Source organism: Myodes glareolus, chromosome 14, assembly GCF_982192425.1.
Source record: "Myodes glareolus chromosome 14, mMyoGla1.1, whole genome shotgun sequence".
Lineage (NCBI taxonomy): Eukaryota > Metazoa > Chordata > Mammalia > Rodentia > Cricetidae > Myodes > Myodes glareolus.
In genome coordinates, this window is record NC_142039.1 from 13564734 (window position 1) to 13578850 (window position 14117).

At 38.6% G+C, this 14117-nt stretch overlaps 1 protein-coding gene across 1 annotated transcript in view; it reads left to right on the forward strand.

The window, feature by feature from the left end:
- Cubn (cubilin) overlaps window positions 1–14117 on the forward strand; it is a 207081-nt gene that overhangs the window by 43403 nt on the left and 149561 nt on the right. Inside the window, exons 22-27 of the mRNA XM_087896351.1 lie at window positions 1644–1774; window positions 4822–5011; window positions 7124–7284; window positions 7829–8010; window positions 8757–8913; window positions 11013–11200. Coding sequence (XP_087752477.1) covers window positions 1644–1774; window positions 4822–5011; window positions 7124–7284; window positions 7829–8010; window positions 8757–8913; window positions 11013–11200 — 1009 coding nt within the window. The remainder of the gene's footprint in view (window positions 1–1643; window positions 1775–4821; window positions 5012–7123; window positions 7285–7828; window positions 8011–8756; window positions 8914–11012; window positions 11201–14117) is intronic.

The following is a 14117-nucleotide window of genomic DNA, read 5'->3' on the forward strand; positions in this document are numbered from 1 at the left end:
AGAATTTTAATTTCATGTTTTGGGCACCAGCCACTATATATTCTTGTAAGAATAGTTTTGGATTTTGCCCTGTATTATTGTTAAGTTACTTTTCAGTATCCCTTTTAATGTATTTATTTCCTGTCCTTGAGAGTTTTTTCTCCTCATTTCCCCAGAGTTGCAGAAATTTTAGTGCAAAGTTAGACCCAGCCTCTATTATTGTGTTTGCGTTGTAAACATTTTCCTTTTAAGTTAGTCTCTACATTTCTTATTTCTGTTTCTACAGCTTCTCATCCTCTTTTGCTTCTCACCTCAGTCATTCATTGTTGGCTGGGGTTTTGTCCCACCCAGTCCCACAGCCGCTAAATCCCCCCCCCAAAATACACAGAGATCTACATTAATCATAAACTGGTTGGTCTATTAGCTTAGGCTTCTTATTAACCAATTCTTACATCTTAAATTAGCTCATTATTCTTGTCTACATGAGGCGTTCTCATCTTGCTTCCTCTGTGTCTGGCTTCCTCTGTGACTACTGCAGACTGAGCCTTTCCTCTTCCCAGAATTCTCCTGTTCTGGTTGCCCTGCCTGTACTTCCTGTCTGGCTACTGGCCCATCAGTGTTTTATTAAACCAGTACAACTGATGAACCTTTACAGGGCACAAGACTGTTGTCCCACGGCATTTCACCTTGTCAGTTTTTCTTCTTTTTCTTAAAGTAAAATCTGGATACTTTTAACTATGACAAAAATGCAATTCCTGCTGAGAGGGATAAACTTTAAACATTATGTTCCAGTTTAGGATACATGGTTGTGTGTGCCCACATACTTATTAATTTATCTGCCTTCAGTCTTATTAATATGGTAATTCTCTGTTGATACTAAAATGATATTCTATACCAAACTTTTTAATTCTCATATTTCTCATTTTCAACATCTTAGCTTATATTTGTTCCATATTATATTTTTCTCTTTGGTTCCATTTTCCTAGTCTTTTCTTCTTCTGCATGCTTCTCAAGATAAAATACCATGGCATAATTTCATTTACTGTAGTTGTATTTTGGGTATTGCTAGAATAGACTTTCTGAGTAAACTTCCTCTGTTCTGAAGGAGCGATGACATGGTTTACTAATCACACCATTACCTCTCCACAAGCTAGCTGCTGGAAGACAGTAGACAGCTTACACTATTACACTAATAGTGAGCCCACTATCCAGACACTGGTTTCAATGCCTATGTACATTATCCTAACTGACACAGATGTTAAAAACTGTGTGAAGCAGGCAGAAAATGTGACGGCACAATCGAGCTATGTGCCCAATGTCATGATGCCCCTGAGTGACAGGACTGGCTAGGGCTTGTGCTAGATGAGGTTAGCATGCACTGATTCCCTTTAAATCAGTTCCATGAACGAATTCCTCAGTATACTAACAGCCGGCTATTGCTGTCCTGCTTAACTTCCCATTTATGTCAGGGCACTCAACTGGACACACAACTCTTAGGGAATCATGAGCAAGAGTATTTACGCCATCACTGAAATACATTTGGTTTCAAGGTTGATAGGAAATAGATAACAACCATCTTTAAATGTACAAAATTTTGGCATATTGGTTCAAATATATTAACCATTTAAAAATCTGTTTATCTCTTCTTTCTTGGTTTAAAACAGATATTGTGGAAAATCCATCCCACCTTCTCTTATTAGCAGTTCCCATTCAATAAAGCTGACATTTGTGTCTGACTCTGCTGTTGCCCACGAAGGATTTTCAATATCCTATAAAACAATTGATGCATCATCAGGTAATAGTTTCTCCACTGCAAACTAGATCTAATGTCTAGTCTCTGGAATAAGGTATAAAGTATAAAGACAAGGGTAATGCTGCTACCTGAACTCTGTGCCCTTTTAGGGGTTCTGGGCCTTAATTTTTATAACGTACTTAGAAAAATACTCGATGGGGGAAATTGGCATCCAGTGCACATCCACAGCAGGTACATGGTACCTACTTGCCAGGCATCTCATGGTTCAGGGGACTCTTCTTTGCCTGGACGTACTTTTTCTGACAGTCTCATGCCATCTTTGAGGGGCTATTTTCTGTAGCCCTTAATCGTATGATAAATAAAGGCAAAGAGAAAGTCCTCCCTGGCCAGTTTTTCACATCCTTCTCCTCCAGGGAGTTTGGTCACTGTACTTTGATTCAGGCAAAAGTAGTTCAACTTCTGTGGTCTGGAAGCAGGACTTCAGAAATCCAGAGTGCCAGAGACTTGTATATGTTCATTGCTAGCGGAACTCACCCTAGCAGAGAGCCCATTACCTAGCCCAAGCACATGGGCTCTAAAGCCCAAGAATTTAAAGTATAGTGTGTTATCTTGTGTAATTGACATTCTCACTACGTCTCATTTAGATGGTTAACAGCCAAAGGCCAAAGTGGATTTCTCAGGAAATTACAGTGTGTGCACAATGTTCCATACTTCTGTAGTTATGTCTCTCTCATAGGCTTAGCCCTAAACCACACTGAATATTAGATTTGGAGTAAGTCAGTTGAACTTTGTAGGGTACAATTTTCTCATCTGTGTAATTAAAAGATTATATCTGATGATTTTTGAAATGTTTTCTGGTTCTAATCCTCTACGAACATAATTTTAATTTGCTGCATGAATAAGCTGGTTGTATCTTAAATCACATGTAATTCAGGAAGTGCCTCCTGAAAATATCACGGGGATCTTTGTAATAGTATACAAAATGAAACACAGCTCTGCGATGACTGAAATGATCATGTTAACACCACACGAGCTTAGAAAGCGATATGAAGGGAAGAGACAGCCAAGAGCCGTTAACATAACCTAGGGAGGAGATGATAATTTCAAACTTGATGAAATTGTTTAGAGAGATAAGATGCAAGTCAAACTGGACAAAGTGACAGCTAAGCTAGACAGGAAGGAAAACTGAAGTAGAGGACAGAGTTTGGAGTATGCTCAGTTACAGCATATGTTCAGATTACATGGCTGGGGTCAATCTCTCCCAAACCCTCTAACACGGAAGAACAAAGGAAAAGGAAGAAATGAGAGGGGAGAAAAACAAATGCTTAAAAAGGAGACACTATAGGAGCAACTGCAAAGACCCTCCACCCTGCTTCCCTGTGTGTTGGTCATTACTCCAGCCTCCCTCCTCCTTGGTCCAGAGAGAGCTGAAGTCCCAGACAAGGGAGTAGTACATCTTCTCTGCCTCTTGACTGTTCACTGCGTGTCTGCCTTTTGCTTGGATGAACTCATAGGACTGGTTAACACAGTCACATCATTTGAAATAGCAGTCAGATGACGGGACCCAGAAAGTCATATGGGTGACTGGATTGCATGTGTTGCTGAGGCTGGCCTTGTGGTATGTCTCAGGGCACAGCTCACTCAGGAGACTGGAATGGAGGTTAAGTGGGTGATGGCCAGGCAGTTGGCTAATGCTCTCAGGAGCCTGGATGAGATGAGCTACTGGCTAGAACAGAGGTGAGAACTCTCCTTTCAGGCAGCATCTTTTTCTGGGTGTTTTCTGTAGCCTGAAATCATGTCAGATAAAAAACTGGAGGACACCCAATCACTGGCCTGTAACCTATTTTTTTCTTCTGGCAGACATTATTTTAGAGTGATCATCATGGTCTGGACTACTGATGTCTAGTTTCTTAGCACAACCCATGGACATTTCCCCTAAATCTGTCCTGCCTTCATTTGGTGGAGTCAAAATTTCCGGGTTTGAATCCAGTTAGACTTGCATCTGTAGTTCCTGCCATAAGGCTATGATGTCAGCCCTGAAATATGTGTTTGGGAGGAAAGAGATCCACTTCTTGTTCATGCTCTGACTCCCTCCCTAAGCATTCGCAGAAGCTCTCATTCAAGTGTGCCTGGGGAGATAAAAAAAAAAGACATAACAAAAATAACAGTGTTGGGTAGAAACTCATAAGAACTCCTTGCCACGGATTATAACTTCCAGCATTTACTAACATGAAATAGAAAATACCTAAATATTGAGATAATATAGATGGTATACTTTATCATTTAAGTTATAATCATATCCTATTAACAGCTATTACCTATCCACTGATTAAATATAGAACTAATAAGAAAAAACTTTGTAAGTATAAATAAGAAATGAACTTAAATTTTAAGAATAAATAATATCTAACAATTATTCCATTATTTTTCAAATTAATTACTAATTCATTCATTAAAAATGTAGAGTTGAAGCCAGGCAGTGGTGGCACACGCCTTTAATCCCAGCACGGGGGAAGTAGAGGCAGGCGGATCTCTGTAAGTTCAAGACAAGCCTGGCCTACAAGAGCCAGATTCAGGACAGCTAGGGCTGTTGCAAGAAAAACACTGTCTCGAAACAAACAAGCAAATAAACAAAAAAGTGGAATTGAACAAAAAAAAAAGCAAAAGATTGGAAAGTATCAGTTACCATATAAAGTTAGGCATCGCTTCACAAAATCTGTCTAAAAACCTTGTAGGCATGATTGAATTTTATTTTTATGCTATTTCAAGAAAGTACAAAGCAAGTCTACCTCAGTTTATCTTTGCATGAGGGAGATAATGTTTATGGTAATTTACATAAATTAGAAAAATTGTAACGCTTCTAGGACCAAAACTTTACTCTGTCAAAAAATATATAATGATGTCTGCCACACTGTTAAGATTTCGCATCTGAAATTTTAAAAAACATTATTTCAAAATGAAAGCAATCTTTTATCTTTACAAAATACTGTTGAAACTCAAGTGCAGGAGCACAAATTAACGCGTTGCACATTACAGGACGTATGCAGTTGTGTACTCTTTCCCATTTTTCTCTCTCTTTCTTTTCACAGTGTGTTTTGAAGAGTATACAGATAATTTTGGGGACCTCAAATCCCCAAACTACCCTAATAAGTACCCCAATAACTGGGATTGCGTCTACAGAATCACAGTGGGATTCAATGAACAGATTGAACTGGAGTTTTCAAACTTTGCCTTAGAGGATCCCTCAGGGCAAGGGTGTTTCGATTTTGTGGAAATCAGGTATGGGCTTTTCCTTCATTATAACCTTTATTTTCATCAATCTTCTCAGAAAAGATGAAAGGGAACATGGAAAGTTTTGTAAAATTATCTTACAAGTCCTTTATTATAACACATAAAATTTGTCATTTTAAACATGATATTCAAGAAAAGGAGAAATTGTATAAGATTTGGTGGTTATTCAAGATTTTCCTTTCTTGATTTAAATTGTGTGTATATGTATGCGTGCGAGTATGGTTATGCGCATGTAAGTGCAGTGTCTGTGAAGGCTGTTGGATCCTCTGGAGTTGCAGGTGGTTGTGAGCTACGTGTTAAAAATATTGGGAATTAAACTTTGGTCTTCTGTGAGGACAGTAAGTAATCTTCACTGCTGAGTCATCTTCTCGGCCCCCTGACAGTTATTTCAAATTCTTATATTAGGAAGATTTTGCAATAAGTATTAGCTTTTATTTAGACAAAGGAAACCAGCGGGCTACTGCTCTCAAACGTGATGCACCTATTGCTGACATCTAGTTACATTCCCATTGCTGCGAAGAAATACCTTGACCCAAAGAGACATAGGTGAGGAAGGTTTTCTTGTAGCACATGATTTCAGGCTCCAGTCTGTCATAGGAGGTGAGCAAGGTGCCAGGAACTCAGTCACATCATACCCACAGTCAAGAACACAAAGAAATAAACGCATGCACGCTTCTTGCTAGCTTGCTTAATTTCTTGCGCTCAGCTCTGTTTCTCTATGTCATATAGTTCAGGAATGATGGAATGATGTTGTCTGCAGTGGGCTGATTCTTCCCACGTTTTCAATTAAATTAAGACATCATCCCCATAGCCATGGCCACAGGCCAACCGAGTAGCCTCATTGAGATTCCAATCTCAGCTGATTCTAGATTGTGTCAAGCTGGTCATCAGCATCTCCATCCATAGTCAAGTACCTTCACTCTTTATGTAAGATCAGTCTAAGCTTGTGGGTCTTTGCTGTTCATTTAATCTTATTATATCACTAAAACCATTTGTATAATAGCAACCTTATCTTGTTTTTAAATAACAGAAGTCTAGAACTGGGGATTTCAGTGCTTGACATTTTCTTTCACTGTTTGCACTTTAAACAAGTGTAATTTTTTAAAAAAAATCAGTGGCAATTGTATATTAGTATTATCTATCTATCTATCTATCTATCTATCTATCTGTGTCATTACATCAAGTAATATTAGACTGATTATTTTGGCAAGCAACTATATAAAATATTTACCTGTCATTTCCAAAGTGTTAGAATCTTTTAACTCTTTATAATAAACTTTATTCTTTGCTATAAAGTAAGATAATAAATGAATAAATCATAACTGAACCATATCATGCTAAACTAGCATAATTTCATTTGAGGGGAGGGGGTTTAAGAGTGTCAGTATATAGCCTGAGGTGGTTCAGAATTCACTAGATGGTCCAGGCTGCCCCCAAACTCACAGAAATCCTCCTCACTCAGCCTACTGAGGGCTATGATTGTAGCTGTGAACTTTCATGCTCAGCTTAGGTTTTTTTTTTAATTTGTAAGAACTAAGCACTTGACATTAACAGGCAATGAATCATCCTTCAAAATATACCTATAGATTTAAAATCCCCCAAACTTCTTAGGAAAGTAATTATTTCTACAATTGTCCCAAATATATTACAAATATACAAAATTGTACAAATATATTACATCTTGAAGATCTGAAATCTTGAAGATTTCAAAATCAGTAAGATGCAAGTAATATTTCTTTCTAAAATTGAAAAGTATTGGTTTCTACTGTAGAGAACTGGTTCCATATTCTGTATTCTCGGATCTATTTGCCAGAAGCTTTGAGAAAGTGAATCTCAAATACAGCCTCTCTGCAGCTGGTATAAAGATGCCATTGAAGCCACAAATAATAGATATGCTTTATTAAGTCATTCAGCTCCTAGTCAGTGAAGAACTAAGGCCTGAGAACTTGAAATTGTGTTTTTTAAAGTAATGTTTAGGAGATGCTAGCTGAGGAAATCAGCCACTCATCTGCATCCCCATACTTCGAATTTGTTGTGTGTTTATTGAATGTTGCAGTCAAACTGTAACTTAATCCATTTTTATTTCTGTTCCTGTCACAGAGATGGAGGCTTCGAAACTTCACCGCTCCTTGGACATTACTGTGGCTCAGTGTTGCCCCCTAAAATCATCTCTCAGAGCAATAGGCTGTGGCTGTGGTTTAAGACTGACAGAGTGCAAACAGATAAAGGTTTCTTAGCTCACTGGGACACAGCCTCAACAGGTAAAGAGCAAGGACCCCACTTTTTACTAGAGAAACCAAGTTGATTGGTTTCTTCATTGTCATGCTGACATCACCTGCCAATTCTCCTAGTTAACTTTTATCATTCTTTACAATAAATGTTAATGTCACAAATGTTTTTGGAATAATAGCAGCATATATTTTGAAGGAAAAGGAAAGTTCTAGTTCCCAGGAAATTTCACCAGGTTGCTCATCTTGACTAGAAAAATGAAAGTCCATTTTGGGAAGTTGAGCTTTAGCTGATTTAGGAGCACAGTTGGGAGTGATGGTGAATTCCTATCATCCAGCCCCAGGGAGGCAGACGCAGGAGGATCCCGAGTTTGAGGCCGGCCTGGTCTACATAATGAATTCTTATCTCTAAAACCCAAAAGCTTGAGATGTGAGATTTTGTGGTAGAGCCCTTGCTTAGCATGTGTGGGCTCCATCCCCAGTACTGGAGAAGACCAGAATAGTGGCAGGATGATGTAGCCTAGGTTAATCTTGCATGAAGAAAAGGCCTGTCTCACTCTCTGTTTCCCCTCTGTAGGCTGTGGAGGCAAGCTCACCAGCCCCACAGGGTTGTTCACATCGCCCAACTACCCGATGCCCTACTACCACAGCTCTGAGTGCTACTGGCAGCTGAAAGCCAGCCATGGCAGCCCTTTCCAGCTGGAATTCCAAGACTTCCACGTGGAGCCCCACCCCAGCTGCTCTCTGGATTACTTGGCTGTATGTACAATGAGTCTCTGGGCCCTTTGATGCTCCTCTCTTACTCAGTGCAAAGATGCACTTAAAAAATGTTCCTAAGATTCAAAAAGCAGCAGGATGTAAGAGGAGCATTCACATAAAAGATTCAAACAAAGTAAACCCTGAAAGAAATGTGGTAAAAAAAAATGGCAATCTTCTACATGGAATGCATGCTGAACAACTTGATACATTAATTATTTGAGGTATTTTACTATAAGTTGTAAAGATCTGGTAAAAAAAAATATCCTGAGTAGTTATGGGCTTTATGATAATCATAACCTAAATGACTTTGTGGCTATGTTGAAAACTTGCAACTCCCTGAACCACTAAGGTGAATTAGAGGAGAGAGTAAACTCATGTGGCTGTGTCTAACAGTTCCTGCTCTTCACATGCTCCTCTAGAATCCTGTAAAGAAAATGGGCTGAAGTTTCACAAATTACACATTTTTAATCAAAAACCAACAACACATGCTAGTTATGGTCTCAGGGTTTGCACTGAGCTTTCATTTTGCGTGTTCAGATTTCAGTCTCAGTTCACTTCCTTACTGTCTCAGTTCACTTCCTTACTGTCATACAGTGCCGTTTATTGCGCAAGTTTAGAGACACGTTGATATGATTTAGGCCTATTCTTTTGTTAGAACATACATATATTTTGTCTTCACTTCTTTACTGCAAAGTCCTTTACATTCAGAGCCTTGACTGTCTGATGTGCACAATGTCTTACTAAAGGTGTACGATGGCCCGAGTACCAGCTCCCGTATGATAAGTAAACTCTGCGGAGACACAACACCAGCTCCCATCCATTCCAGTAGCGACAGCGTATTGGTGAAACTCAGGACAGACGATGGTCAGCAAGGACGTGGCTTTAAAGTAAAATACTGGCAGAGTAAGTACAAATGCCAACAGCAGAGAACCCCCAGCAGACCCCAGACTCGGAAAAACAACCCAAATAACGTTTACCGGTAGTTTGAGCCTTGGAAATTAGTCTTAAGTTTGTGTGTAAAAACTTCGGAGTCATTGGAAGGAAAAACTACGTATGTATTAAACACAATCTCATATCTCTGAAGCATAGATTTTACTCTGCAGAGATGGCTGTAGTTCAGTTACAGATCACATGATGCTCTAAGACCTCCGAGTTTTCACTCATGTCACATGTCACCATCCTGTACTGAAACATTGGTCCAGTGACCAAAGCAACCTCTCAGCCGAGGTTCTCTCCTCTGCCTTAGCTTTGGTAAATAGAGAAGTATGCATGGGAAAGATGCGTTCTTTACTGTAGTCCATATCTTCCCATTCCCTTTCTTTTCTGCTTCCTTCCCCTGGCAAACTGATTTCTACGTATGGCTTTGTTCTTCCGAAATTAATCATCATTTTATATGCGAACAGTTTCTTAATACTCCATAAGGCATCTATCTGTTTGATTGAACATGCAGCAATTCCTTTCATTTTGCTATTGCTTTGCCTCTATTTCTCTTGGTTCTTATCGGGCTCCTAAATCCACTCTTTCTCTTTTTTCCTTCTAATAGTTTTTATACACAGGCTATCAGTCCTTACAGATAGAAACAGATGCTGGGGATGTGGATCAGTTGGCAAAGTGCTTGCTTAGCATGAAGCTCTAAATTCCATCTCCAACACGTCATAAAACTAAGTGTGGTGGCATGTGTGTAGGATCCTGGTATTTGAGAAGTGAAGGCAGGAGAATCAGAAGTTCAAAGTTATCCTGTGTAGCTAGTTCAGTGCTAGCCTGCATGATACAATATGAGATCCTGCAACCCCCCCACCCCAAATAAAACCACTTGTCATTTGAAATTGGAGAGTTTGCAGGCAGAATGAGCTGTGAGACAGGAGAGCCATCTGTGTGGGTTTGGAATACGGACTGTTGTGACTCCCGCTGCCTATGGGCTTACTCTCCCACACATACCTAAAAACATATTATTGAGAAATCCTCCATTAACAGAAATACAACCTAAAGAGATTCAGGAGAATCCATCTGGTTCCTGTGCCTGCTACAGCAAAGGAAGAAGTGAAAGGCCCAGTACTCCATTTCCAGATCTCTGAGTGTTGCCACTACATTCGTGGCTGAGGAGAAAATGGTCTAGGAACCACAAGGCAGAGGCGGCTCTCGCCAAACAATGTTTATTTTCTTTTATTTCATGTCATAAATAAATAAATAGTAATAGTTTTTAAAGTATAGACAATAAGACGAGTGGTGATGCACTTACTTTGTTCTGGTCAATTCAGTTGGTTGGATTTGGTGCTTATCCCAGGATCAGCCTTAACTACAGCCACTTCTGTGGCGTTGATGGAAAGTCATCTTAAGAAAACGTTACCTGCGATATTTCAAAAATCATTTATAATTAAGAAATTTTATTTCTTTTTTTCTATTCTTTTGCTCCCTCATTCATTCAAAATTTTGTGATGAGTGACTTGAAGATTAACAAAGCCTTTGTTGAGACTCGTGCAGACAGCTGTGTGTTCTGTTGTTGAGACTTGTGCAGAGAGCTGTATGTTCTCGCTGTTACTCATGAACCATTCACAAAGACCATGAATTCCTAACTGTTGAGTTGAGTTCAAAGATCAGATTGTTCATTTATTCCAAATGTTCAAGCTAGAAAACAGAAACATAGAATGCTCACTACATGTTTCTAATACAGCAGAGAGATCAGAGTAGAACCATGCTCTTTGTCCAACAATATATAGTAACTGGATGTCTTTTTTAATATAACTGTTCCATTCCCATGACATTTTGATGCTTCAATTGACCTAAATATTATTTTACATTATTCTAAATGGAGGCTCATTCAGCATAAAAATGGCATCCCATGCATACATATGCATTTGTTAATCTAGAGTGAAAAGTGGGAAATCCTTGATATCTTCTTAAATAGGAATCTTATATTCATCTCAAAGACATGATGACATTTATGGAAGTTTTTTTTAACACTCATGGTTGTTTTTGTTGTTGTTGTTTTGTTTTTTCTGTAGCATGTGACAATGTGGTAATAGTGAACAAAACCTACGGCATCCTGGAGAGCATCAACTACCCAAAGCCCTATGACAAGAATCTACGTTGTAACTGGACCATCCAAGCAACAACAGGCAACACTGTGAACTATACATTTCTGCATTTAAATGTGACTTCTCATAGAAATTGCTCCGAAGATTATTTAGAGGTGAGTGTTCTGAAGATCAGTAAATAATTCCATGGTCATATCAAGTAATAAATAAATAAATAGCTTTTGATAGAAGTTCTTCATACTTTTCAGAATCAAATCACTGATTTGAGTGCTTTCCATGTGTATCTGAACTATATCAACTACCAGTGTTGATGGATGGGTGTGTTTCATATCTTTATTGCATCATTTTAACCTTTGCTTAAAATTATTATCTTGTTTGTTGTTTTTATGTTTGATCTCTATACATAAGAGAAAATGTTTGAATATTTTAATATCTACTTTTCCTAGTACTAAGTATAATTTTTTATTTTAAAATTCAAGTTCATTTAAGTCTATTTTCCATTTTCAAAATAGATATTTTGTTTGTTACAAAAAAAATGACCACTTGGAATATTATAAATTCAAGTTTCTTTATTCAATCTTATATACTAGGAATTGCTTTAGTATTAAATGTAGACTATGGGGTAATGTAGAATATGAGGTACTCTGCTATTTTTATCATGGGAAATTTCACTTAAGAAAGTGGTTCTGATCCCTTGCATATGCAACTTTTAGGATTATACATTTTAAAAATTAGGAAGACACTTATTTTGCTTATTTTAATATTAATACTCACGCAGGTGAACATAAATTTAGATCTTGGTTTATACTTTCGTGGGTTAAACAAAAATTTCATTTAAACAGTTGGCATATGTTTGACATCTTTTTTCCATAGTTAATAACATCACTTGTTGGGTCAACTGACATATCGCTTTTATTTCCCTCTTTGCTGTTATCATATGCCTCCGCTGTGTCCACATTGGATGCTTTCGCTGGTAAACTTTCACAAAGTGTAGGGGACCCACTCTGGTGGTATAGTTCATTTTTTCCCAAGGTTTCCACAACTCTATGACTTAGTGTAGTTTTTACAAGATTATTAGTGAGGATGTAGCTAGAGTGCTTGTCTGGAATGTGCAAAGTCCCAGGTTCAATACCCATAGCAAATCAAAAGGATTTGTGATGTTTAGCAATCTTTCCTGCAAAGACTTACAGAGTCAGCACTTGTAAGCCGAGGCCATGTTCCCAGGGAAACAAACTTTGCAAACTTCTCTAACTCCCCTTCCCCAATCTTACCAAAAGACTAATGTGTTTGAGATCACCGTGCCTTTTCCAAGTACTACGTTAGCTTTAGAAACAGAGAGCATTATTCTTTGAGAGACTTTTGCTTGAAGTCAAGAATATAAGGAGAGTCCTTTGTTTGGGGGAAAGTTCTGTTGGATTAACAACAACAACAACATCAAACAAAAACTTTATTCAAATAGTGATGCATACCTGTAATCTTAGCATGTCAGAGCCTGGAGCAGGAGGATTATCAGCCTGAGGTCAACTGAGAAATAATAACAAAATCTGTCACAGAAAAATAGACCAGTCAAGCAAACACAAAACATCCCTCATTTTATATGTAGAAAAAAAAAGTATGTAGAAATAGTATTCTCACATTAGAAAGCCATATGTGCTAGTTGCCCTAAGAAAATATGATGCACCACACAGCAAACTTAAGGCGTGAAGATGGAGTGGCATTTTCTGTGGTTTGGCTTTCAGGATTTAGAAACAGGGTCTTCTGTTGTAGGTCAGGTTAGCTTCAAACTTGCTGGGCAGCCAACGTTGGCCTTGAGAGTCTGTTTCAGCTGCCTCCACAACCAAAATGCTGGGATTACAAGTGTGTATCATGGCTGGCTTGTCAATGGTTTTAAGGTCCACTAACTTCCCCTCAAGTCAGGTGCCACCAGGAGCTCAGGAACTATCCTGTTTCATTTGCATAACTTAATTATACTTTCCTCTACATATGAGACTTTACTCATGGTTTAGATAGCAGGTTTTATTAGTTAAGACTCTCATCCTGAACTTGTGTCTTCTTGAACTACCAGCTGTCTGATATTAACTTTGACCAAGTCTTTACTTGGCACAAATTTGAGGAACTGAGATTAAGTTGTCAGAGCCATATTTCATCTGTAATCTGATGGTAGCTATAGACTAATAAGAGAGAACTGAATTCCACAGTAATAATTTCGTAAATTCCTACACATTCAGTACAGTTCTTCAGCTCTGAGTACAAATAAGAACACGCAACAAATGCCAAATGTTGGGGATGCAACACACCTTGTGCTAAGTGGGCACCATGGCTATAATCTGCAACGGAACAGTGCCAAACACTAAAGAGAAGAGGAAGTGAATGCACTGGTCTTTAGTTGGGGGCCAGAGTGGAGAGGAAACAAAATGAACATTTCCGGGAACTATACCCCACTTCTTTGGACTTGCCTGTGTGTGCAACGGCAACAAAACATCTCCTCGGATAATTTTTAGATGTGTTTGAAAACTTAAATAGGAGTACTTGTTCCAACAGCTACAGAACAGCTCGTTAGAGGCGCCTTGTGATGGTGAGCCTGTTGTGTCCCGGGCATGTCTTTTCTCTTGTGCAACACTGATGGTGGAAGTGCAGAAACACAGAATGAGAAACAGAAGTTCAGAAAAGCCTTCCAAAGAATGACACTATTGCCAGAGGGAAGAGATCTTTTTCCATTGCTATAAGCCAATGGGGCAGGACCAGAGCCATGGCTGCAGAGGCTGCTCTATGATGGAAAATTAAAAATCCCAACCATTTAAGGAGAAAAAAGCCACAAGCACAAAATCTCTAGCTTCCATTATTTTAATAACTTCTAGTTAAAGGTTTGCTTTGTTTTATTTTTTTCCCCTTCAAGTGACTTAGCCAGTTCCCCAGTGAGTGACACTTACTGGGCCCAGAAATTAGTTATTTTGAAGTAATAAAAATAAAACTATAAAAAGACTGGATTAGGTCCAGCCCAGACCTCACTGAGAAATGAATCTGCCCTTTATTGTTCTCTCTTCTGGCCAAAACAACGCACATTATACTTAG